The 22,753-nt window shown below is 46.3% G+C and overlaps 1 protein-coding gene across 1 annotated transcript in view; it reads right to left on the bottom strand.

The window, feature by feature from the left end:
• LOC144769695 (uncharacterized) overlaps window positions 1–22,753 on the bottom strand; it is a 206,472-nt gene that overhangs the window by 150,492 nt on the left and 33,227 nt on the right. The window contains exons 2-4 of the mRNA XM_078653882.1: window positions 10,018–10,158; window positions 4,094–4,234; window positions 1,386–1,567 (exon numbers count right to left, since the gene is read on the bottom strand). Of these exons, the coding sequence (XP_078510008.1) occupies window positions 1,386–1,567; window positions 4,094–4,144 (233 nt within the window). The 5' untranslated portion in view covers window positions 4,145–4,234; window positions 10,018–10,158. The remainder of the gene's footprint in view (window positions 1–1,385; window positions 1,568–4,093; window positions 4,235–10,017; window positions 10,159–22,753) is intronic.

Genomic DNA, 22,753 nt, shown 5'->3' with positions numbered 1-22,753 from the left:
GCATAGAGCTTGTGGTGTCTTAGTTGGTTGTTGTAGTGATGCTTAATAAAACTTGCCAGTAACCGATTCTAGACTCAGCTGTGAAATTTCTCGGGATTCAGATGCATAATTCAGATTCATGTGTGACAAAAAAAGAATTGACTTTGAAGCAGAAATACTTCATTTATCAGTAAATAATATTCAATTACCATGGATTGTGCACAGTTTGGTGGACCAAATCCCATTATGGTCAGCAGAGAACGCATCATGTATCCCATTCTGTGGTGATCCTGTGTTAAATTCATTTGTCCACAGTATAGGAGAGGTGCCCTTCCACTCAAAAAGGGACAGGGTCAATATTACATACAAACAAGAATGAGTCCCTTTGTGTCAATCACTCTGGCTATACACACTCTATCGTTTTATGCAGTTACTCCTCATTCTCAACACAGAACATAATACTATGTCAAGATGTCTTGTTTATTCAAAAATATTTTCTATTACACAATGTTGTTATTATAATTCTTATAACATGGCAAAATCATGATGTAAATACATTAAAATCCATATATAAAAACATCAGGAATAAACTTCATCAAACAATAAAATCATACACATCATGAAATAGGTTAAAAAACACTATCATGGAATTCTCTCATCTTAGATCATTTTGGGTCAGCTACATTAGCATAAATTATAAATCACACTTGCATCTAATATTACCAAGAAGTGAACCAATCCAGTCAGTTTTGACAGTATTGTGCGAATAAACACCCGATCGAGAGGACAGGCACTTTCGAAACCTTCTGAAAATATTCCCTACAGAAAGATTAGGGAACAAGGTAAGAAAAAGTACATAATTACACCACTTGCATTAAACACACTGAACAAGAAGAGAGTGGACCAATCAAGTGACAATAAATTCAATAGAGAGATCCTTGTAAACAATGCACCTATGCCTAAGCAAGGGTCGATACTGTCAAAACTGACTGGATTGGTTCACTTCTTGGTAATATCAGGGCGAAGTGTGAATTGTAATATATGCTAATGTAGCGGACCCAAAAGGATCTAAGACGATATAAAAATATTCCCAAGGACCATCTTGAACAATTTACAAAAGGTGGTGGATCTTTTCCACAGACTTAAGACAAAAGTTGGCTGTGAATATCTTGTCCTGAAGAAGGTGGTGTGCATCAAGTTTTAGCCACTGAAACGCTGTCGACAATTTGTATTTGCAACAGATGATAATTTGTGTTTTAAAATAGATGAGAGAATTCAAGGACATTGTTTTTTAACCTATTTCATGATATGTATGATTTTATTGATTGATGAAGTTTATTCATGATGTTTTTATATCTGGATTTCAATATATTTGCCTCATGATATCAGAAACTCACAAGGCTTACCTTGCTTGTGAAGCGATTCTGCAGAGACGACAGGAGCCACCGCCCCTGTCCTCACCTGACCCCGTGCAGTAAGGAAACACCCGGCAGGGAGTAGATGGACCCAGGGAAGGAGGCCACACAAGGAAGAGAAGGATGCCAGGTGACTCGTGGCTGTAGACTCTTGGTGGGGCAGAGGTCAATAGCTGGGAAGAGAAAGAGATCAGGTTAGAAGGTTCCCGCACCTCCTGCGTCCTATTCCCACAATCTGAACCTATACAGAAGACCTAACACAGGCCACTCACCAAGACCAATGGAGACAGACGAAGTCCCAACTAGGAAGGGGGATCCAACGTGAGTGCTCCTGCGCTAAACAGAAGCAGTGTTAAAGGCGGTTGTTTGATATGCACAACCAATCCTGTGTTTCTGTGTGCATTTGTCTTGACGCGCTGTTTACCCCCATGAATAGCTTTACTGCGGTATGGTAAGAGTCATAATCCTGGTGTCATCCACCGGTTGACAAAGTAAAAGTGAAGAGCGCCCCAGCGCTATGTGCAGTTACTAATAAGCACACCAGCGCGTTGGCAGTACAAAGAAAAGGGAAAAAACGGTGCCCCCTTAATGGAACTGAATGGGCTCCAGCGCTGTAGACAAGCTATAGCGATAATGTGAAAAGCCACTAAATGCGCTCCAGCACTGTAGACAAGCTATAACAAAGATGAAGCGCTCCTGCGCGAAACGAGAAGTACCTGGAGCGCAGCGGCTCCAAGAGATCCCTGTGTGCCCTTCCAAAGGAAGGAATGACGTGCCGTGGAGAATCGGAAGAGAGGGCTGGAGGGTCAGGAACGTTGGCGCTGGTTAGCGCGATGTCAGGAAATGAAGAGCTCCAGGTGAACGGAACACCACCTGGTGCGCCACGGTTCTTCTGGAGGTCGGCTCCGGGTGCTTGCAAGACGCGAGCCAGGAAGCAAAAGGAATCCAAAGCGCCGACCCGGCGGGAATCACTGGTCTTAAGCGATTCCCCCAGAAGCGCTGTTGGGCACAGAGAGCTCTCAAAAGACTAGACCGGGACCCAGCTCCCGCCTGGAAGTGAGGGTCCCGGTCTCCTGTATAGGAGCGGCGGAGCCTTCCTAGAAACGGCAAAGCCGTACATGACAGTACCCCCCACCAAAACAGATCCCCCTGCCCACACCCGGAGATCAGAGAAAAGAGGCAGGCTGGGGGCAAAGAGGGTGGCTGAGATGGAAAGCACGGAGCAGCTTGGGAGCATGGTGTACATGAGACAGGGGTTCCCAGGACCTTTCATCGGGACCATACCCCTTCCAGTCCACCAAATAGTAGAGCCTCCCCCTGGTACGACAAGAACCCAGGATGGCCCTGACCTCGTACTCCACATGGCCCTCAATCTGCACCGGAGTAGGAGGAACAGAAGTGGTGCACTCAGGATGGACAGAGCGTAGAAGGGAATTGTGAAAGACCGGGTGGATCTTCATGTGAGGAGGCAGAGTGAGCTTCATGGCCACCGGATTGATCACCTTCACAATGACGAACAGACCCACATATCGAGGCAGCAGTTTCTTGGAACCAAAAACGTTAAGGTGTTTCATGGATAGCCATACCCTGTCACCCGCATGATAGTCTGGTTCTTTCTGCCTGTGAGCGTCTGCATGCACCTTGTAGGACTCCTTAGCTTTGGCCAACTCGAACCGGGCCTGCTGCCAGAGGGCACAAAGCGTTCCATGATAGGATCTCACAGTGGGCAAGGGGCTGGGCAACGATTCCTCCCAAGCAGCGGTACGGTGATGCCGTCCATGGAGGCAAAAAAAAGGAGACATGCCGATGGCGGAATGCCTGTTGTTGTTGTACGCATACTCCGCCAACCATAACACATCAGCCCATTCCCGTTCAACGGAGAGAAATAAACAGTGGAGGTATTGCTCCATGGTGTTATTGGTCCTTTCTGCTTGTTCATCTGATTGGGGGTGGTATGCGGAAGACAGGTGCGCATCCATATCCAGGGCCTTGCATACTTCCTTCCAGAAGCGGGACACGAACTGGGAATCTCGGTCTGTTATAACCACTGATGGAATACCGTGAAGGCGGACAATTTCCTGCATGAAGATCAGAGCCAGGTCGGCTGCCGTGGGTAGTTTCTTTAGCGGCACGAAATGTACAATTTTCGTAAGATGATCCACAACCGTGAGAACAGTGGTGTAACTGTTTCTAGTGAGAGGGAGTTCCATGACTAAATCCATGGATAAGGTGTACCATGGGTATGGAGGGACAGGAATGGTGTTAGGGTTTGTGCACTGCAAAGAGCATGTCCCCTCTCATTGCACTAGTGGTCTCTGTAATAGCTCTCTTTAAACTTACTATGCATTGGTCTATGTAATAGCTCTCTTTAAACATACTATTGAAAGCCTTTCTTGTTATCGCAGCCCCTCCCTAAGACTTCTGTGTATGGTGCTCCATGTATTCACAAGTTTGCACATTGCTGTCTTGTTTGCACATTGGACCTTGCTTTTACCAAGGCTTATTTAGAGCACTCCTCCCTAGGCCATGTGTTACTTCAAACTCATTAGCATAATAACTAAAGCTCTGCACACCTGCTTGTGAGAACCACACCCAGTTCTTCGAACCACACCCAGCTCTTCGAACCACACCCAGCCCTGTCTATAAAAGGCAGGCCCTGAGCCTCACCCAGTGCTTGTGCTCGTCTACCTCCCACTTACCTGAGAACAGATCCTTCGGCGCTGGCACTCCTGCTCTCTGCAGACCTCCATTGGCTTCAACCGGCACGGCTGCTGGCTCTTCCTTCTTCCGGTTTCCGGCTCCTCCTTGCCTCAGCCCCTCTTCTGTCCTCTGCAATCGACCTGCAAAAGAGAAAGAGGACAAGGTTAGACTGATCAGTATCCTTTTTCAGCAACAAGTAAGTGCAAAACCTTTTATTACCTGAAAGAACTTTGTCGGCGATTTCTGGATTCATGTAAAGACAATTTGGAACAAGATATCTCCCACGAACTTTGTGGTTCAAACCCTTTGTTACAAGAATACTTTGTGGAACTTTGTGAAATAAACATTGTTTTACATGGAACTTTTTAAGAATCGAACTGAGGAAACCATTGACAGCAAGGCAAACAGTAAATCAAGGACTTGCACAAATTACCTGCTGTATTTTGATGTAAAAGTACAGTATTTGTTTTATAAAAAGTCTGGAAATGTGTGAAAAGTGAGTTTGCTATTAAGAATTTAGGCTTTAGTTATATTAAGGTGAATGTTAGATGTTGGTAATTCTGATAATGATATTCGTTTGATTTTACAGAAGTTTTACAGTAATAGAAAGCACATCCCAGAACAGTAACACATTCCAAACCTGGAAGCTAAAGACCAGGATCCAAGAGGTACTTTTAGAAGAGAATTTCTAAATAGATTAAGGGTTAGTCAGGAACACATTTAGGGATAGGTTGCACTTATCTGTTCTTTGTTTATGTTTCATTTGGCACCAGTTTCTACAGAAGTCAGAGAGGGCCGCAGATTTTAGCAGCATTTCTACAGTGGAAACGCAAGAACGGTGTTGTCTCTCTTTTTTTATTTTATCCACTTCCCCCCTTCGATTGAGCTTCTGGTGCACTGTTTAAAACTAGTGTGCTGGAACAAGCAGTTTCAGGGTGGGGTCGGACTGTCTTCAACCTCCATCAGAACTGAACAGAAACTCAGTTGAGCTGGGCTTTGACAGAAGCACAAGTCTTTAAAATATTCAGTTCTGTTGGGCGATGAATGCCGTGGAAGAAACAGAGGGCATTGACGCCACAGATATGGTGCAGGCCCTAAACGAGGACTTGGCCCATAATGAATCAGTGTCTGGCATCTTGCAACATATGCAAGAGGAAATAGAGAAATTAAAGTTGGAAAACACCTTTTTCAAACAGGATTTAAGCAGGTATAAACCTAGAGAATCCCAGTGGAACACAGCTTTTACGCCTTTGTTTAAAACCTCCTCAGAGACAGGGGCGCGAGCAAAACATACAACTTTCCCTCCCCCAGTTGAGGTTACTGTTAATGTTCCTAATGCTGTGCCTTTAGCAGCACCTGAACGTTTTCATTAAGATAGTAACAAATTCCATGTTTTTATCAATCAATGTCAATTACACTTCGTTTGTAAACCACAACAGTTCCCTACTGATGCTACGAAAGTGGCATTCGTCTTGTCTTATTTGGGCGGTACAGCAGCCAATTGGTCAATTCCTTTCGTGGATAGAGATGATCCCATCCTCCATAATTGGAATCAATTTAAACGTACTATGACCAGCCTTTTTGCAAAACACACTTTTATGCAGGCAAGTGATAATGAGCTTTTAAATCTTAAACAAGGTAACAATGATTTATTGACCTATCTCACTAGTTTTAATCGTTTACTCACCGAGACACGTTGGCCAGAAGAAAAGCGTGTCTCCCTTTTTATAAAGGTTTGAGAGACGAGTTAAAAGACGCGCTGGCTCATATCGTTGATTTGCCAGAAGACTATTCTGACTTTGTAGATTTATTTGTGAAATTGGAACACAGACTGGGAGAAAGAAAGGGAGATAAATCCAAACTGGAATCGCGGTTAACTTTTATTAGACATGACAAGAAAGACACAGATAATAAACTCCCTGAACCTGAGCCTATGCAAATAGGAACACTCAGAGGTCCACTCACGTCAGAGAAAAAAGAAAGAAGGAGAAAACTTCAATTATGTTTATATTGTGGCAAGGCAGGACATTTTGCCAGAGAATGTCCAGTAAAACCTAAACTTCACGAAAGGGTACTGTTTCCTCTATCCCCTCAACTGAGTCGGGAAACGATTAAGCTCGACAAGGGGGGAGGTTACTTGTTCGAGAAAACATCCTAATCAAACCTCTAATTCTGCAGCCTTAATGGTACCGCACATATCTAGACATTTCATAATTCAGATCTTTTTAATTGTTACTACCCAAGTTAGACATTCTCTCACTGTCCTACTGGATTCAGGAGCAACAGGAAATTTTGTGGATAATAAGTTAGCTAACACATTAGGTCTTCCTATTTGCCTAAAGCCTTGTCCAGAAGCAGTATGTGCAGTGGATGGGTCAGAATTGACCTCTGGATTAATCACAAAACAAACAAGTCCCCTTGTCATGGTCTGTCAAAACGGGCACACAGAGATGATTAGCTTTGATCTGATAGAGACCCCTAATTTTGGCTTGATTCTCGGGGTACCCTGGTTAACAACTCATAACCCAAAAATTGATTGGGTGAACAGAACAGTTACTTTGGTTTCCTCATTCTGTAGAACCAATTGCTATTAAAAAGCAGGTACAGAACAGAGCACAGTAATACACTGTGCTAGTGTTACACAAGACGAACCAAGTCTCCCTCCTGAATATTCTGACTTTAAAGACGTTTTTGATCCAGTGAAGGCTAGTGTGTTGCCCACTCATCGGTCATATGACTGCCGTATAGATCTTATCCCAGGGGCCCCTTTACATAAATACAGAGTATATGCTTTGACTGAGGAAGAGACCAAATATTTAAGGACCTACCTAGACGACCTACTACAGTCTGCGTTCATCCGACATTCCACATCTCCGGTGTCATCTCCACTTTTTTTTTATCCCGAAGCCGGATAAATCGCTGCGCGCGTGTATCGACAATAGAGGACTAAATAAGGCTACAATAAAAAATAAATATCCTCTTCCTCTAATACCTGTGTTGTTGGATCAATTAAGACATTCTACTGTATACACTAAACTAGATCTGCGGGGAGCTTACCACCTGGTCCGAATAAAAGAGGGGGATGAGTGGAAGACAGCTTTCAAGACAAAGTTTGGTCTATTTGAGTACACAGTTATGCCCTTTGGGTTGTGTAATGCCCCTGCGGCCTTTCAATTCTTTATAAATGAGGTCCTATACGAATTCCTGGATGTTTTGTGTCATAGTATACATAGATGACATCCTCATTTACTCTAAGAACCCGGAAGAACATACCCAACATGTTCGTCCAGTATTATCAAAGTTAAAAGAAAATCATCTCTTTGCTAAACTAGAAAAATGTACTTTTAATGTCAGCAAAGTGGACTTTTTAGGATACTGCCTGTCACCTCAAGGAATAATTATGGATGAAAAGAAAACTAGTGCTATTACTGATTAGCCAGAACCATCATCTGTGAAGGATGTTCAGAAATTTCTGGGTTTCGCCAATTTTCATAGGAGGTTTATTTCTCATTTTGCAGACATTGCAGCCCCAATAACCACCTTGTTGCAGAAAGGGCAACGATTTCTTTGGTCTGATGAGGCGGCACACGCCTTTCAACTTCTGAAACAAAAGTTCACTTCAGCCCCAATTCTGAAACATCCTGGTCCTGACTTGCCATTTTTTGTTGAAGCGGATGCTTCACAAGTAGCTTTAGGAGGAGTTCTCTCTCAACGACATGCAGTAGATGGCCAATTACACCCTATAGCCTTCTATTCCAAAAAGTTATTACCAGCTGAACAAAATTACACTGTGGCTGAAAGAGAACTATTAGCTATCAAAGTAGCCTTTTCTGAATGGAGGCACCATTTAATGGGAGCCAAGTACCCTGTTACCATCTTTTCTGACAATAAGAACCTACAGTTTTTTGGATAACTAAAAGCATTAACTCCACGTCAGATGTGCTGGTTACATTTTTTTAGTACATTTGACTTCATTATAACCTATAGACCAGGTGCACAACAAATTCAATCTGATGTGTTATCTAGATACGGACATACCTCAGACATGAAACAAGACAAAATAGGAGAACCCATTATTCCTCCCCAAAACCTTTGGCACCAGTACAACAAAAGGATTTCTTCACAGATCTATATAATGCACACATGCAAATAGCACCTCAAGATTCCCATAACTCAATACAACGAGGTTTATTGTATCACGACAACATGCTGTTAGTGCCTACCACAGAATTAAAAACACAGGTGATAATTTGGCATCACGCCTCACCGTTGGCAGGTCATCCTGGCTGGGTAAAAACCCAGGAAAATGTGCGAAATCACTTTTGGTGGGATAATATGAGTAAGGACATTAAGCAATTTGTCACTACCTGTCCAGTTTGTGCAAGACATAAATCTTCTCATAAGGCCCCTGACGGTTTGTTAATACCAATGCCATCACCCAAACAACCTTGGCACACTGTGAGTGTAGACTTTATTGTAGGTTTACCACCAGTAAAATCCTTCACAACAGTGTTAGTGATAGTGGATTTTTTGTCTAAAATGGCACATTTTGTACCATTACGGAAATTGCCAACTGCTGCAGAATTTGCCGATATTTTCATAAGAGAAATTGTGCGTTTACATGGTTTGCCAAGTAAAGTGGTGTCAGACCGAGGTAGCCAGTTCAACTCTAGATTTTGGAAAAAAATTTGCGAAAAACTGAAAATAGATGTGGCATTATCTACTGCTTTCCATCCAGAAACAGATGGACAAACTGAACGACTGAACCAAACCTTACTTCAAACGCTACGTTGTTTATTGGCTGATTATTCTAGTGAATGGTTGGAAGCTCTCCCTGTAGCGGAGTTTGTTTATAATAATACTGAGCATGCAGCTTTACTTTGCTCACCATTCTATTTCATGCAGGGGTATCATCCGAGAGCTATTCCCATTTTATTAGAAGATTCCCTGTTGCCTACAGTAACAGATAGACTAACGAGATTAGGTGACATACAAGACAAGGCCAGGAAACATTTATTAAAGTACAAAGAAAGCATGAAAAGACAGGCATACAAACACAGATCTGAGGCCCCAATGTATAAAATCGGTGACAAAGTATGGCTCTCCACAAAGAACCTAAATATAGAGGGATCCCGAAAGCTGCAACCATGTTTCATTGGACCCTTTAGTATAACTGCCATAGTAAACCCGGTAACAGTAAAATTGGACTTACCAAAAGAATACCCAGTACATGCTACATTCCATGTGCCCTTGCTTAAGCCGTACAACCCAAATACCCGACCCGAACCACCACCTCCACCCATACCAATTAAGGGAAATCTAGAATATGAAGTGAAAAGCATAAAAGACGCAAAAAGAATTCATGGACGTCTGTTTTATTTAGTAGAATGGAAAGGATATGACGAAACTGAGAATTCATGGGAACCAGCATCCCATGTACATGCCCCATGCTTGATTAGACAGTTTTATATAAAAAATCCAGGGAAACCCCGTCCAGTAGGAGGGCCTTTAAGGGGGGCGACTGTTAGGGTTTGTGCACAGCAAAGAGCATGTCCCCTCTCATTGCACTAGTGGTCTCTGTAATAGCTCTCTTTAAACATACTATTGAAAGCCTTTCTTGTTATCGCAGCCCCTCCCTAAGACTTCTGTGTATGGTGCTCAATGTATTCACAAGTTTCGACATTGCTGTCTTGTTTGCACATTGGACCTTGCTTTTACCAAGGCTTATTTAGAGCACTCTTCCCTAGGACATGTGTTACTTCAAACTCATTAGCATAATAGCTGAAGCTCTGCACACCTGCTTGTGAGAACCACACCCAGTTCTTTGAACCACACCCAGCTCTTTGAAACACACCCAGCCCTGTCTATAAAAGGCAGCCCCTGAGCCTCACCCAGTGCTTGTGCTCGTCTACCTCCCACTTACCTGAGATCAGATCCTTCGGCGCTGGCACTCCTGTTCTCTCCAGACCTTCATTGGCTTCAACGGGCGTGGCTGCTGGCTCTTCCTTCTTCCGGTTTCCGGCTCCTTCTTGCCTCAGCCCCTCTTCTGTCCACTGCAATCAACCTGCAAAAGAGAAAGAGGACAAGGTTAGACTGATCAGTATGCCTTTTCAGCAATAAGTAAGTGCAAAACATTTTATTATCTGAAAGAACTTTGTGGGCGATTTCTGGATTCATGTAAAAACAATTTGGAGCAAGATATCTCCCATGAACTTTGTGGTTCAAGCCCTTTGTTACAAGAATACTTTGTGGAACTTTGTGAAATAAACATTGATTTACATGGAACTTTTTAAGAATCAAACAGAGAAAATCATTGACAGCAAGGCAAACAGTAAATCAAGGACTTGCACAAACTACCTGCTGTATTTTGATCTAAAAGTACAGTATTTGTTTTATAAAAAGTCTGGAAATGTGTGAAAAGTGAGTTTGCTATTAAGAATTTAGGCTTTAGTTATATTAAGGTGAATGTTAGATGTTGGTAATTCTGATAATGATATTCGTTTGATTTTACAGAAGTTTTACAGTAATAGAAAGCACATCCCAGAACAGTAACACATTCCAAACCTGGAAGCTAAAGACCAGGATCCAAGAGGTACTTTTAGAAGAGAATTTCTAAATAGATTAAGGGTTAGTCAGGAACACATTTAGGGATAGGTTGTTTTTTGTCTATGTTTCATTAGGCACCAGTTTCTACAGAAGTCAGAGAGGGCCGCAGATTTTAGCAGCACTTCTACAGTGGAAACGCAAGAACGGTGTTGTCTCTCTTTTTTTTATTTTATCCACTTCCCCCCTTCGATTGAGCTTCTGGTTCTTAGTGCACTGTTTAAAACTAGTGTGCTGGAATAAGCAGTTTCAGGGTGGGGTCGGACTGTCTTCAACCTCCATCAGAACTGAACAGAAATTCATTTGAGCTGGGCTTTGAAAAATGGGGCGCAACAGGCCAGCAGGCAGTTTGGATCTGTTTTTGCCCTGGAGACAGTTGGCACAACAAGCCACGTGGTTCTTAGCGTCCTTGTCCATCGTGGGCCACCAGAAATGTCTGCGGAGTAGATCAAGTGTCTTGTGGTACCCAGGGTGAACGGAGAGAACATGCTCATGGCACATGTGCAGAGCTTGCTGTTGTCTGGCCACCGTTGGCAGGTAGTATTAGTTGTCTTTGTACAGGAAACCAGCGGTGTATGTTACCCCCTGAAGTCCATCTGCTAGAGTGGTTGAACAGGTTTGGTGTACGTCCTTTTGTAAATGTGCCAGAAATCTTGATGTTACCATAGCCCCCTGGAAACGATGCTCAGGGAGCACAGGAACGGGCTCGGTGGTAGGGTTAGCATTGACGGTTTCCTCCAATCGTGAAAGGGCGTCTGCCTTGGCGTTCTCTTTTCCGGGTAGGAACGTGATCGTAAAGTTGTACTCGTTGAAGAACAGGGTCCAACGAAGCTGTCTGGCTGTCAAGGCACGTGCTGAATGTAGGAATTGTAGATTCCTGTGGTCGGTGTATATGGTCACCGAGTGTTTTGCGTCCTTCAGGTAATGGCGCCATTCCTCGAAGGCCATCTTGATTGCTAAGAGCTCCTTATCCGACACGGTGTAGTTCCGTTCAGTCGGTTGAAGCTTCTTGGAGTAGAAGGCCACGGGGTGAAGAAGTCCTGTGCCAGCATCCCTTGGCGAAAGCACGCCCCCTAAGGCATCTTGGGAGGCGTCCGCCTCGACTACGAAGGGCAACTCGGTATCAGGATGTACTAGAACGGGGGCTGTGGTGAACCGTCTTTTCAATTCTCGGAAGGCCTCTTCTGCTTTGGTATCCCAGCAAAAGGGCACTCCTTTTTGTAGGAGACGAGTGATAGGCGTTACCAGTCTGGAGAATCCCGTGATGAAACGACGGTACTAGTTCGAAAACCCCAAGAATCTCTGGACGTCCATCACTGATGTCGGAGTGGGCCATAGTAGTACTACCTCCACGTTTTTGTTGTCCATCTGTATACCAGCCGGGGTGATGATATGACCCAGGAATTCGACTTCGGTTACATGGAAGACGCTTTTCTCCAGCTCCACGTATAATCGATGTTTTCTCAGCTGCTGGAGGACAGCACGTACATGGTGGACGTGCTCCGTGATGCTTCTGGAATAGATCAGAATGTCGTCTATATAGACGATGCAGAAGACATCGATGTACTCCCTCAATACCTCGTCTATGAAGTACTGGAACGCTGCGGGGGCATTGCAGAGTCCAAAAGGCATGACTTGGCATTCGAAAAGACCAAATTTAGTCCGAAAGGCGGTCTTCCATTTGTCACCCTTCCGGACTCTGACTAGATGGTAAGCACCCCGTAGCTTAGTGTAGAGGGAGGCGTTTTTCACTTGGTCAAGCAGGCCTGCGATCAATGGCAACGGGTACCTGTTCTTCACCGTGATGGTGTTCATAGCCCTGAAGTCGATGCAGGTCCTCAAGTCTCCTTCCTTCTTCGACACAAAGAAAAGGGGTGAGGATACCAGGGATCTGGAATGGCGTATGAACCCGTTGTTCAGATACTCATCTAGGTAAGAGCGTAGATGGCCGTTCTCCTTATTCGTAAGGGAGTAGATACGGCTGCAAGGGAGCGTCGAACAGGGTATCAGGTCTATCTGGCAGTCAAAGGACCGGCGAGGGGGCAGGGTATTGGCTCCCTTCTTATCGAATACATCCGCCAAATCCGCCTACTCCTCGGGGACGTCTGCTTGTGTAACCATTCCCATGCCCAGCAAGGGCAGCGACTGTGCTTGTATGGCATGTACACCAAAAGAGCCACCATCTGTGTAGCAGGAAGCACTGCAGTGGTCTGAATCCAGGGTGATGACTCGGGACTTCCAATCGATCCGGGATTGTGAGGATCAACCAACCAAGGCAGGCCCAGTATGATCTTGAATTGTGGAGCGTCTATCACATCGAACCTAATGGTCTCAGAATGATGATTCACGAAGGACATGACCATGTTCTCAGTTTGGTATCGGATGAGACCGGAAGTCAGGTCCGTCCTGTCCACTGCCTTAACTGTTTCCAGTTTAGCCTTGGGCACTGTGGTCATTCCCAGGGCTAGAAGATACTGAGTGTCTATGAAGTTGCCTGTTGCTCCGGAATCCAGCAGAGCTGTCACCAGCCATGCTTTCCCTGTCCTGTTACACAAGGTGACCTCCACTCCCACATGGTGACTACCATCAAGGATCGCAGGGATCACTGTTTTGCATGATGACCAACCCAGAGGACGGACCCCTGTGTCTACTGGGTTGTTTCCCGACTGTGTCCCCTTGGTAACAGGCAACGCGAATGGTCTTCGGCTCCCTGTGATTGCAGGTTTCACTGGACATTCCTTTACGAAGTGCCCGCTTTTTCCGCAATACAGACACTGGTTCTGTTTCCTCGTCTTTTCTCTTTCCTTGCTGGATAGAAGGCCTTGTATTCTGCCTATCTGCATCGGTTATGAGGAATCGCTAGGAAGGGCTGCGTCTTCCCTGCCCTTCTCCGTGGTTTTTTCTCCAAACGACAGGAAGCGGGCGTCGCTGCCTTTCCCTTTTTCGGTTCGTCTTTCTTGTATCCGGTAATTCAGTTTAACCACCAGATCGATGAACGGACCTATTTTGTCAGGAGGGTTAGGCATTTCGGAGATCAAATCCTTGAGGTCATCCCGCAACTCCTTATAGAAAACAGACACCTTCTTGGATTCAGGCCTATGTGCTTCAATGACAAGCCTGCTGAAGGTAGTAATGTAGTGAAGCAGGGCATTGTTGCCCTGCTTGAGACTGAGGAGTTCATTGTCTGCGGCTTGTACGAACGTGTGTCGGGCGAACATCCGCCGCATGGTTTCTTTGAACACCGGCAGGTTTTATAGCATTGGATTATCGTTCTCCACAAGGGCGATGGACCACTGGGCGGCATCTCCACCCATGTATGACAGTATAAACGCAATTTTCGATGCGTCGTCAGGGAAAGTCGGGGCCTTGGCCATGAAATGAAAATCGCACTGGTGGAAGAAGACGCTGTACTTGGTGCTGTCCCCATAGAAGCGTTCGGGTGGTGCCAGCTGCACCGGATGGGGCGTGATAACTTGGATAGCCATGTCCTGATGTGAGGCGGAGGAGGCGCCCCCAAACGTGAAAGTAGGAGGCCGTAACAACCCCTCTTGTCGGACTCTGGGACTCAGGCTAGGTCAGCTAGGGCTGGTTGTCCCTGTCGCTATCTGACCCTGCAAGGCCATTATATCATGGTGGAGACTGAGGTTCTCTGCCTGCATGGTGGCCAACAGGGCTGCTATGTCCTGAAGGGATACCTCAAGGGTCACCCTTGTCGCCTGGGCAGAATCAGTAACGTGGGCTTTGGATTCTATCAGAAGCTCACAAGGCTTACCTTGCTTGTGAAGCGATTCCGCAGAGACGACAAGAGCCACCGCCACTGTCCCCACCTGACCCCGTGCAGTAAGGAAACACCCGGCAGGAAGTAGATGGACCCAGGGAAGGGGGCCACACAAATAAGAGAAGGATGCCAGGTGACTCGTGGCTGTAGACTCTTGGTGGGGCAGAGGTCAACAGCTGGGAAGAGAAAGAGATCAGGTTAGAGGGTTCCCGCACCTCCCGCGTCCTATTCCCACAATCCAAACCTATATAGAAGACCGTAACACAGGACCACTCACCAAGACCAATGGAGACAGACGAAGTCCCAACTAGGAAAGGGGATCCAACGTGAGCGCTCCTGCGCTAAACAGAAGTAGTGTTAAAAGCGGTTGTTTGATATGCAGAACCAATCCTGTGTTTCTGTGTGCATTTGTCTTGACGCGCTGTTTACCCCCATGAATAGCGTTACTGCGCTATGGTAAGAGTCATAATCCTGGTGTCATCCACCGGTTGACAAAGTAAAAGTGAAGAGCGCCCCAGCGCTATGTGTAGTTACTAATAAGCACACCAGCGCGTTGGCAGTACAAAGAAAAGGGAAAAAAGGGTGCCCCTTAATGGAACTGAATGCGCTCCAGCGCTGTAGACAAGCTATAACGATAATGTGAAAAGCCACTAAATGCGCTCCAGCGCTGTAGACAAGCTATAACAAAGATTAAGCGCTCCTGCGCGAAACAAGAAGTACCTGGAGCGCAGCGGCGCCAAGAGAACCCTGTGTGTCCTTCCGAAGGAAGGAATGACGTGCCGTGTAGAATCGGAAGAGAGGGCTGGAGGGTCAGGAACGTTGACGCTGGTTAGCGCGATGTCAGGAAATGAAGAGCTCCAGGCGAACGGAACACCACCTGGTGCGCCACGGTTCTTCTGGAGGTCGGCTCCGGGTGCTTGCAAGACGCGAGCCAGGAAGCAGAAGGAATCCAAAGCGCCGACCCGGCGGGAATCGCTGGTCTTAAGCGATTCCCCCGGAAGCGCTGTAGGGCACAGAGAGCTTTCGAATGACTAGACCGGGACTCAGCTTCCGCCCGGAAGTGAGGATCCCGGTCTCCTATATAGGAGCGGCGGAGCCTTCCCAGAAACGGCAAAGCCGTACATGACACATGATAAGAAGTATAGTAATTACATTAAATTCATTTGTTGCATTGGACTTGTTCAAAGGAAGGAGGTGTTCACTTCAATAGATGGCACTATTACAATAGGCTACCTTTCTGCTTTTAATTAAGCGTGGGCGTAAAATCCGTTCCGCTCGCGGATTTTGTGGATTTTCGGCAAATTCGCAAATCGCGAACTCTCGGGAATTTGCCGAAAATTCGCAAATTCGCGCGAAGCGGATTTTTTTGCTTGGTCGCACTTGCCAAATAGAATACTATACAATTTTGCGGCGCGCAGCGTTCACTTAGCGTCATTCAGCGTTTGAAGAGTTGTTTTTCTCCATGTTTGCGTGTGCTGCACCATTTTGGATCTTGCTGCGGGATCCCGCGGGAGTTTGTCGACCGCAATTATGTCATCGCGGCTTGCCACCTTGCACAGCGAGAGTTTGTCAACGCGAGTACGTCATAAAGGCCCGTGATCACGCATCGCAGGAGTAAACACTTGCGAACACGTAGATGCGGCGGGCAGCGACAATCTCGCAATTGCGAGATTGCAAAATTTGCAATTTTGCGCAGGAAATCCACCAGCAGGCAGCATAAACCTTGAAAATTATCAGAATAACTCCTCAGGTTGACATTTGCCTGCACTTGTTTTTATGGAAGGAGTCCATTTTGGGGGGCTGGGGGGGTGGGAGGAAGGAAGTGCCCCACAGTCTCCAACTTCCTGTTCCTGTCCAGCAGGCTCCTCCCAGTGCTTTCTTCATGTGCTGGTCACTTTGATTTGGATCTTGACCTGGAAGGATTACTTTTTGTGGATGCTGCTGGATATTTGGATTTGAGGCCTTTTTGACTTTCTTTGGATCACTTTTGGATTAGAAATTTCACAAGTAAGTTTGTTTGGGGCATTACAGTTGCTGCAACTACAATTTTGGAACTTTTTCAGAACATTAAATAAAATATATTGTGGGTAGCCACAGTATCCAGTAGGACCAGGGTTAGTTATGGGTGCATGATGCAACTGTTTTGTTGAATTTCAACATCATTTAGGGCATGGATGGCATTGGATTGTGGTGATTTTTGTGTGTTTTTCGATTTTTTGGGGTGCTGTTGGGGCCTTTTGCCCAGTGGGACTCACTCAGTGGTGCATGGGACTAGTCTTTCTGTGGGGTGTCTTGAATGTAAACAACATGGAGGGCATGGATGGCATTGGATTGTGGTGATTTTTGTGTTTTTTTTATTTTTTGGGGTGTTGATGGGGCATGGCAATGTGGGTGGGGGCCATTTTGAGGCCTGGTCCAGGGCCATGTGGTGGGGGTGAAGGGGCCATTTTGAATCCAGGCAGTGTGCTTTGTGCCATAGGCCTGCATCCAATGTGCCTTGCTTTCATCCATTATGCCCAGGAGTATCCAGTGGTGCATGGGCCTAGTCTTTCTGTGTGGTCTCTTTAATGTAAACATCATGGAGGCATGGATGGCATTGGATTGTGGTGATTTTTGTGTGTTTTTCGATTTTTTTGGCTGTTGTTGTGACCTTTTTCCCAGGGGTACTCACTCAGTGGTGCATGGGCCTAGTCTTTCTGTGGGGTGTCTTGAATGTAAACATCATGGAGGGCATGGATGGCATTGGATTGTGGTGATTTTTGTGTGTTTTTCGATTTTGTGGGGTGTTGATGGGGCATGGCCATGTGGGTGGGGGCCATTTTGAGGCCTGGTCCAGGCAGGGCCTGGCCATGTGGGTGGGGGTCTAGGGGCCATTTTGAAGCCAGGCAGTGTGCTTTGTTGTGCCATAGGCCTGCACCCAGTCAGCCATGCTTTCATCCTTTATGCCCAGGGGTACTCTGTCAGTGGTGCATTTTATTGGTCTTTCCATTTTGGGGGGTGGGTATAATAAAAATGCTTACTTGCAAACTATTAATTGAAGCGCTACATATGCAACATTTATTTAACTGATGTTCCTCTGGCTTCGTTTGCTTTTAGGTGCAGAAAGACGAATCATCAGCCTCATCGTTCCTCATCAGTGCCAGGAAGAAGTCCTGCTGCGGTGTGTGCAGCACAGCGTCACGTGTGGCCACAGACACCTCTGCAACTTCTGCAACTGCGGCCTGCTGTTCTGACATCTGAAGAAGATGGCCCCAAAAAAAGTTGCCCGTAGCTCCTCTAGCAAGAAAGTTGCCAGTAAGGAGCAGAAGAAGCAAGTGGCGCCACTTACCAAGGAGACGGGTGTGCCGACCGCCGCATTTTTTGGGGAAAAAAAAGTATGCCTGCAGCAGCGGCGGGGTCTGCTGGGGACCAAGCTGGGTGCAGCACCTCCGCTCCATTGGGCTCAGTGCCACCACCACCACGCCAACTTAGGTCCAAGCCCTTGAGTGCTGCAGAGGCAGCCAGTATAGTTGTTCAATCACCATCGACCAGTGATGTTGGCTCATCGCAAGAAAGTAGCAGCATCCCTCAATCAACACAGGTTGTTGTAACTCATCTGACGAGTGTTCAACAACCACAGCCGCAACAACAACCATATGTGCAAGTACAAGCCCAAGTACATGTGGAAGGAGAGGCGGCGCAAGGAGAGGCCCAAGTACATGTGGAAGGAGAGGCGGCGCAAGGAGAGGCGCAAGCAGAGGTGCATGGAGCGGCACAAGTGCCCACAATAGTTGTTCCTCCCGAAGTAGGGGCACATCAGGAAATCGACATTCAAGCCGAGGTATCACATGAGGAAGCCACTCCTCCTGATGATTCATTGTCTTCCAGATCCCCAGCAAGGAAAAGATCAAGGATGGTGTCTACTTCTTCTTCAAGCCCCCTTGCTTCTGATGATATGGATGAAAATTGGGAACCACAAGTGCTGCCTGAGAGTGAGGCACACCATGATCTGACAAAGGTAGCTAAGCGTAAAAGGAAGGTCCCCGAAAGTCTCAGAGTTATGGAGTGTGATGATGACGCTGAAGAAGAAGTGGCGTATACTCCTGCTGATGAAGACTCTCATGACGACGACGCAGTCATCATAGGCGTCACTCCAGCCTCAGCGGGCATGCAGCAAACAGACATTTTTACCCTATCCCGAAATGCTGCCGAGCGTGATGATGGCGACGTGACAATGGGACCACCACAAATGCAGTTAACTAGTACACCACCACCTACAGCTTCCATATTTTCTCGCCAGAAGGGACCTCCATCCACCTCGACCTCCATTTCCTCAATTAGTGGTGCTGTAAGTGCACAACGTACTAAATTTCAGCAACACACATCCTCCAGTTCATCTGGCATTAGCAGCATTCCCAGTATCGCCTCCTCCGCCCCCCACAGACATTTGAAGTCCGCAGTTTGGGACTTCTTTAGTGTTAGCCCAACAAGGGAAAACATAGCCATTTGTACCATTTGTAAGGTTTGAGTTAGTCGGGGTAAGCTTGGTACCAACTATGGTACCGGAGGCCAGAGAGGTCATCTTGAGAGACAGCATACTGTCAAATGGCATGTGCACCTAAGGGAGATCAAGGATGCCCGAATTGCAAGTCAACAAATTGTATCCGTTGATGTTTCATCTGCTGATGACGAGGAGGAAGAAGCGTCAAACATTTCTTCAGTTACACCCAGTACCCCTGTCAGCAGCACACCCCCTGCAAGATATATGAGCCACACTAAGAGTGTGGGAGAGAGTGAGACACCAATGCGAAAAAGTTCATCATCACTGAGCGTAACTGGGTCGCAGAAGTCATCATCATCCCGTAAAATGGTTCCAGCCCACCATTAGAAGCATGTTGTTTTCAGAAGCACCATATGAACGCAACCACCCAACGGCGCGTCTGTATAACACTAAGCTGGCTAAAATGCTAGCGCTGGACCTTCTCCCTTTTACTTTTGTGGAAGGGGTGGGTTTTCTTGAAATGGTGGCAACGCTCTGCCCTAAATGGAAGGTTCCTAGCCGGTTCTATTTTGCCAGAGTTGCGGTTCCAGCACTACATGAAGAAGTGCTGGAGGTAATTGGGGCAGCTTTGCAGAAGAGTGCTGTTCACACTATACACCTGACAACAGACATGTGGACCAGTTGCGCAGCCACTGATTACATGTGCATCACTGCACACTGGGTCTCTTTTTCAGGGGTTAAAGCAAAGATAAAAGCAGGTGTTGACGAGGACAAAGTTTATAAAGCTGCTCGGAAACATGCAACAATAGCCATGTTTGCCATGGAGAAAAGTCATACAGGTGAAAACATTTTGCATGAGTTTAACACAAAGGTCTTTGAATGGCTGTCCCCAAGAAAACGCATGATTGGTTATGTTTCCACGGAGTGAAGTAGTGTGGCTCACTGGTTAGAGGCGGCAGACCCGAGAGCAGAGGACGGCCCGGGACCAGGGTTCGATTCCCGGCGCGGCAGGTTTCTGGACCAGGGTCAGCGGACTCGATAATTCTCTCGCCTCGGTGCCCACTCTGATCAGCGATCACACTCGGCAACTCTGGGCAATAGCTTGCCTCATCTTCACTAACGGCCCCACCAGACCGCCGGGGATGCCTGGTCTCACCCTAGAGATACCCATTAAGGGACCATCTCTCAGGGAAGCCAGGAAGGGTTTCGCAGCGGTCGAAGCGCCTTGGGACCCTACGGGTAAGTAGTGCGCTATATAAATGCCTATACATACATACATAATGGCGCCAATGTAGTTAAGGCCATGGATATGGGTAACTATTTCAGAGTGCCGTGTTTGGCGCACTGTATAAACCTGGTTGTTAAAAAATTCTTGAGTGAAGTAAGTCCAGTCTCCGAGTTACTGACCACCTGCCGAAGAATGTGCACACATTTCAACCATTCTTTTAAGGCCCGGAAGCAGCTGAGGTGCCTGCAACATGAACGTAAAGTGCCAGTGAAAGCACTCATCCAGGAGGTGGCAACACGTTGGAACTCAACCTTCTACATGCTTGAGCGTCTGTATGAGCAGTATGCGGTAGTCGATCAGTATTTCTTGAAACTGGGTACACCTATGATAGACATGAGGATACAGGTGGAGCAATGGGAGCTAGTTAAAAGCCTGACAGACATGCTTCATCCTTTTGAGGTCTTCACGCGTGCAGTCAGCAGGGAGGACTGTTATTTGGGAAAAGCTATCCCATTGTTGCGCATGCTAGAGCACCAACTGAAGGCGGTGTGTTCTAAGTTTGAAAAAGATGGAAAGGAAGAAGCATTAGAGTTGGCGGACAAGTTATTACACCGCCTACTTCGCGATGATCGTCTTGAAAGGATCCACACCGAACAGCATTACATGTGTGCTACTATTCTGGATCCACGGTACAAAAAGGCAGTGGCAGGCAGAGTATTCTTTCCTTTTGATGACGCAGATGTTACAAAGTACAAACATTGGCTAGCTGTCTCAGCCACTCGGTTTGAAAGAGAACGGCAGGAAATTGAAGGAAAAGGCAGTACATCAGCATCAGCAGGCCGTCCGCAGTCAAAAAAATCCACTTCTGCATTTGTGGCTGTGGCAGAAGTGAGTGATTTTCCCTCTCAGCCGTTAACGACACCAGCAACCGTATCATCTGCACCAGACACAACAGTAATATTGTGTGAAGAAGAGGATTGGCTAACTCAGCTTGGGTTTGCTTCTGGAATGGTCCCAGAAAAAAGTAAGTAAAGTGGAGGAACCCTGGAGAACCATGAGTCGATGGTGCAGGCCTATCTGAATGACTCAACAGAGGTCCATCTTTCTTATGACCCATTGGTGTATTGGCATGGGAAAACAGATGTGTGGCCAGAGATCACCAACCTGGCTAAAAATTACTTGTCTTGCCCACTCGCAAGCGTGTCTTCTGAACGTGTTTTCAGTGCTGCTGGTGGCATTGTAACTTCCAAAAGGACCCGCCTCTCACCCAAAAATGTGGAGAGGTTAACAATGATCAAGATGAATCAGCACCTCATACCACCAGATTACAAAATATGAGAATGCACGCAGGAAGAAGACGAGGAGGACACCAACTTAGATGAGGGAAGTTCTTCTCTGTTAAGTGACCTACTCCCGTCTGAATTCGCAGAGTTTGAGGACGAGCTCTTCTTCCCTGACACCGAGCCCTGAAAATGAGTCAATGAATCACTAACTTTCTTTTTCGTCCTTATTCACTTTTATTCCTGTGTGTATGTCTTTCTTTGTTTTCCAAAATCTATATAAAAAAAAACTTTAATCACCTAATCACAAAAACAAGCCCATCAGCAGAACTGTCTTCACTTATTTGCTTATTGATTTGAAGGTGCCGCAGTCTGCATTCCTCATGTTCACCAGTTCACAAGAACATGCTCCTCTATCCTCCTCCTCCTCCAGACTCCTATTTCCCTCAAAGCAGATGGCTGGATTACGCCCAATGAAGAAAGACTCTGCACTTGTGGGGGTGTTCTACTTCTTTGCGGGTGAGTTGACGGGTCTGGGGCATTGCTGTGAAGGTCTAATACCGGATAAAAGTGGTTTGGAGAAAATCGGAGCAGAAAAATATTTTGCGCTTTTGATCACTTGCCTGTCTTTGGGGTGCTGTTTGGCGGGCTTTTAGGTTGTTGTGGTTGGGTTTTGGGGTCTGGGAGCACTGCTGGCACAGTCTAATGTTGATTGCATTTGTTTTTTCAGGAAATCCATGGTGGAAAAGGGGAGTTAGGGCATAGCTGCACAGCGTATTTGGACAGAATTGAAGGTAGTAGGCCCATTTTTGCTTTTTGCCTGTTTGGGGGTGTTCTGCTTTTTTGCGGGTGGCTGCAGGGGTCTGGGGCCATTGCTGGGAATGTCTAATACCGGATAAAAGTGTTTTGGATAAAATACATGGTGAAAAAGTTTTTCGCTTTTTATAGTTTTCGCTCTCTTTCGTGTTTTTGGGGGCCTGTTTTGGGGGGTTCCTGGTGTTTGTGGGTGGGTTTTGGGGTATGGGAGCACTGCTGGGTATGGATAGTTTTGATTGCAAGAGGTTTGAAGCAAATCCATGGTGGCAAAGGGGAGTTAGGGCCCAGCTTGAGAGCGCGCGTGGAGTGATTTTGGAAATTTGCCTGAAAATTTCTGTCCCCATTTTTGTAGTTTTGCTTTTTGGCTGTTTGGGGGTCTTCTACTTCTTTCCGCCTGGGTTGACGGGTCTGGGGCCATTGCTGGGAAGGTCGAATACCGGATAAAAGTGGTTTGGAGAAAATCGGAGCAGAAAA

This window comes from Lissotriton helveticus, chromosome 1_1, assembly GCF_964261635.1.
Source record: "Lissotriton helveticus chromosome 1_1, aLisHel1.1, whole genome shotgun sequence".
Lineage (NCBI taxonomy): Eukaryota > Metazoa > Chordata > Amphibia > Caudata > Salamandridae > Lissotriton > Lissotriton helveticus.
The sequence above is the reverse complement of the archived record's forward strand: the minus strand, read 5'-3'. Positions and strand labels throughout refer to the sequence as shown.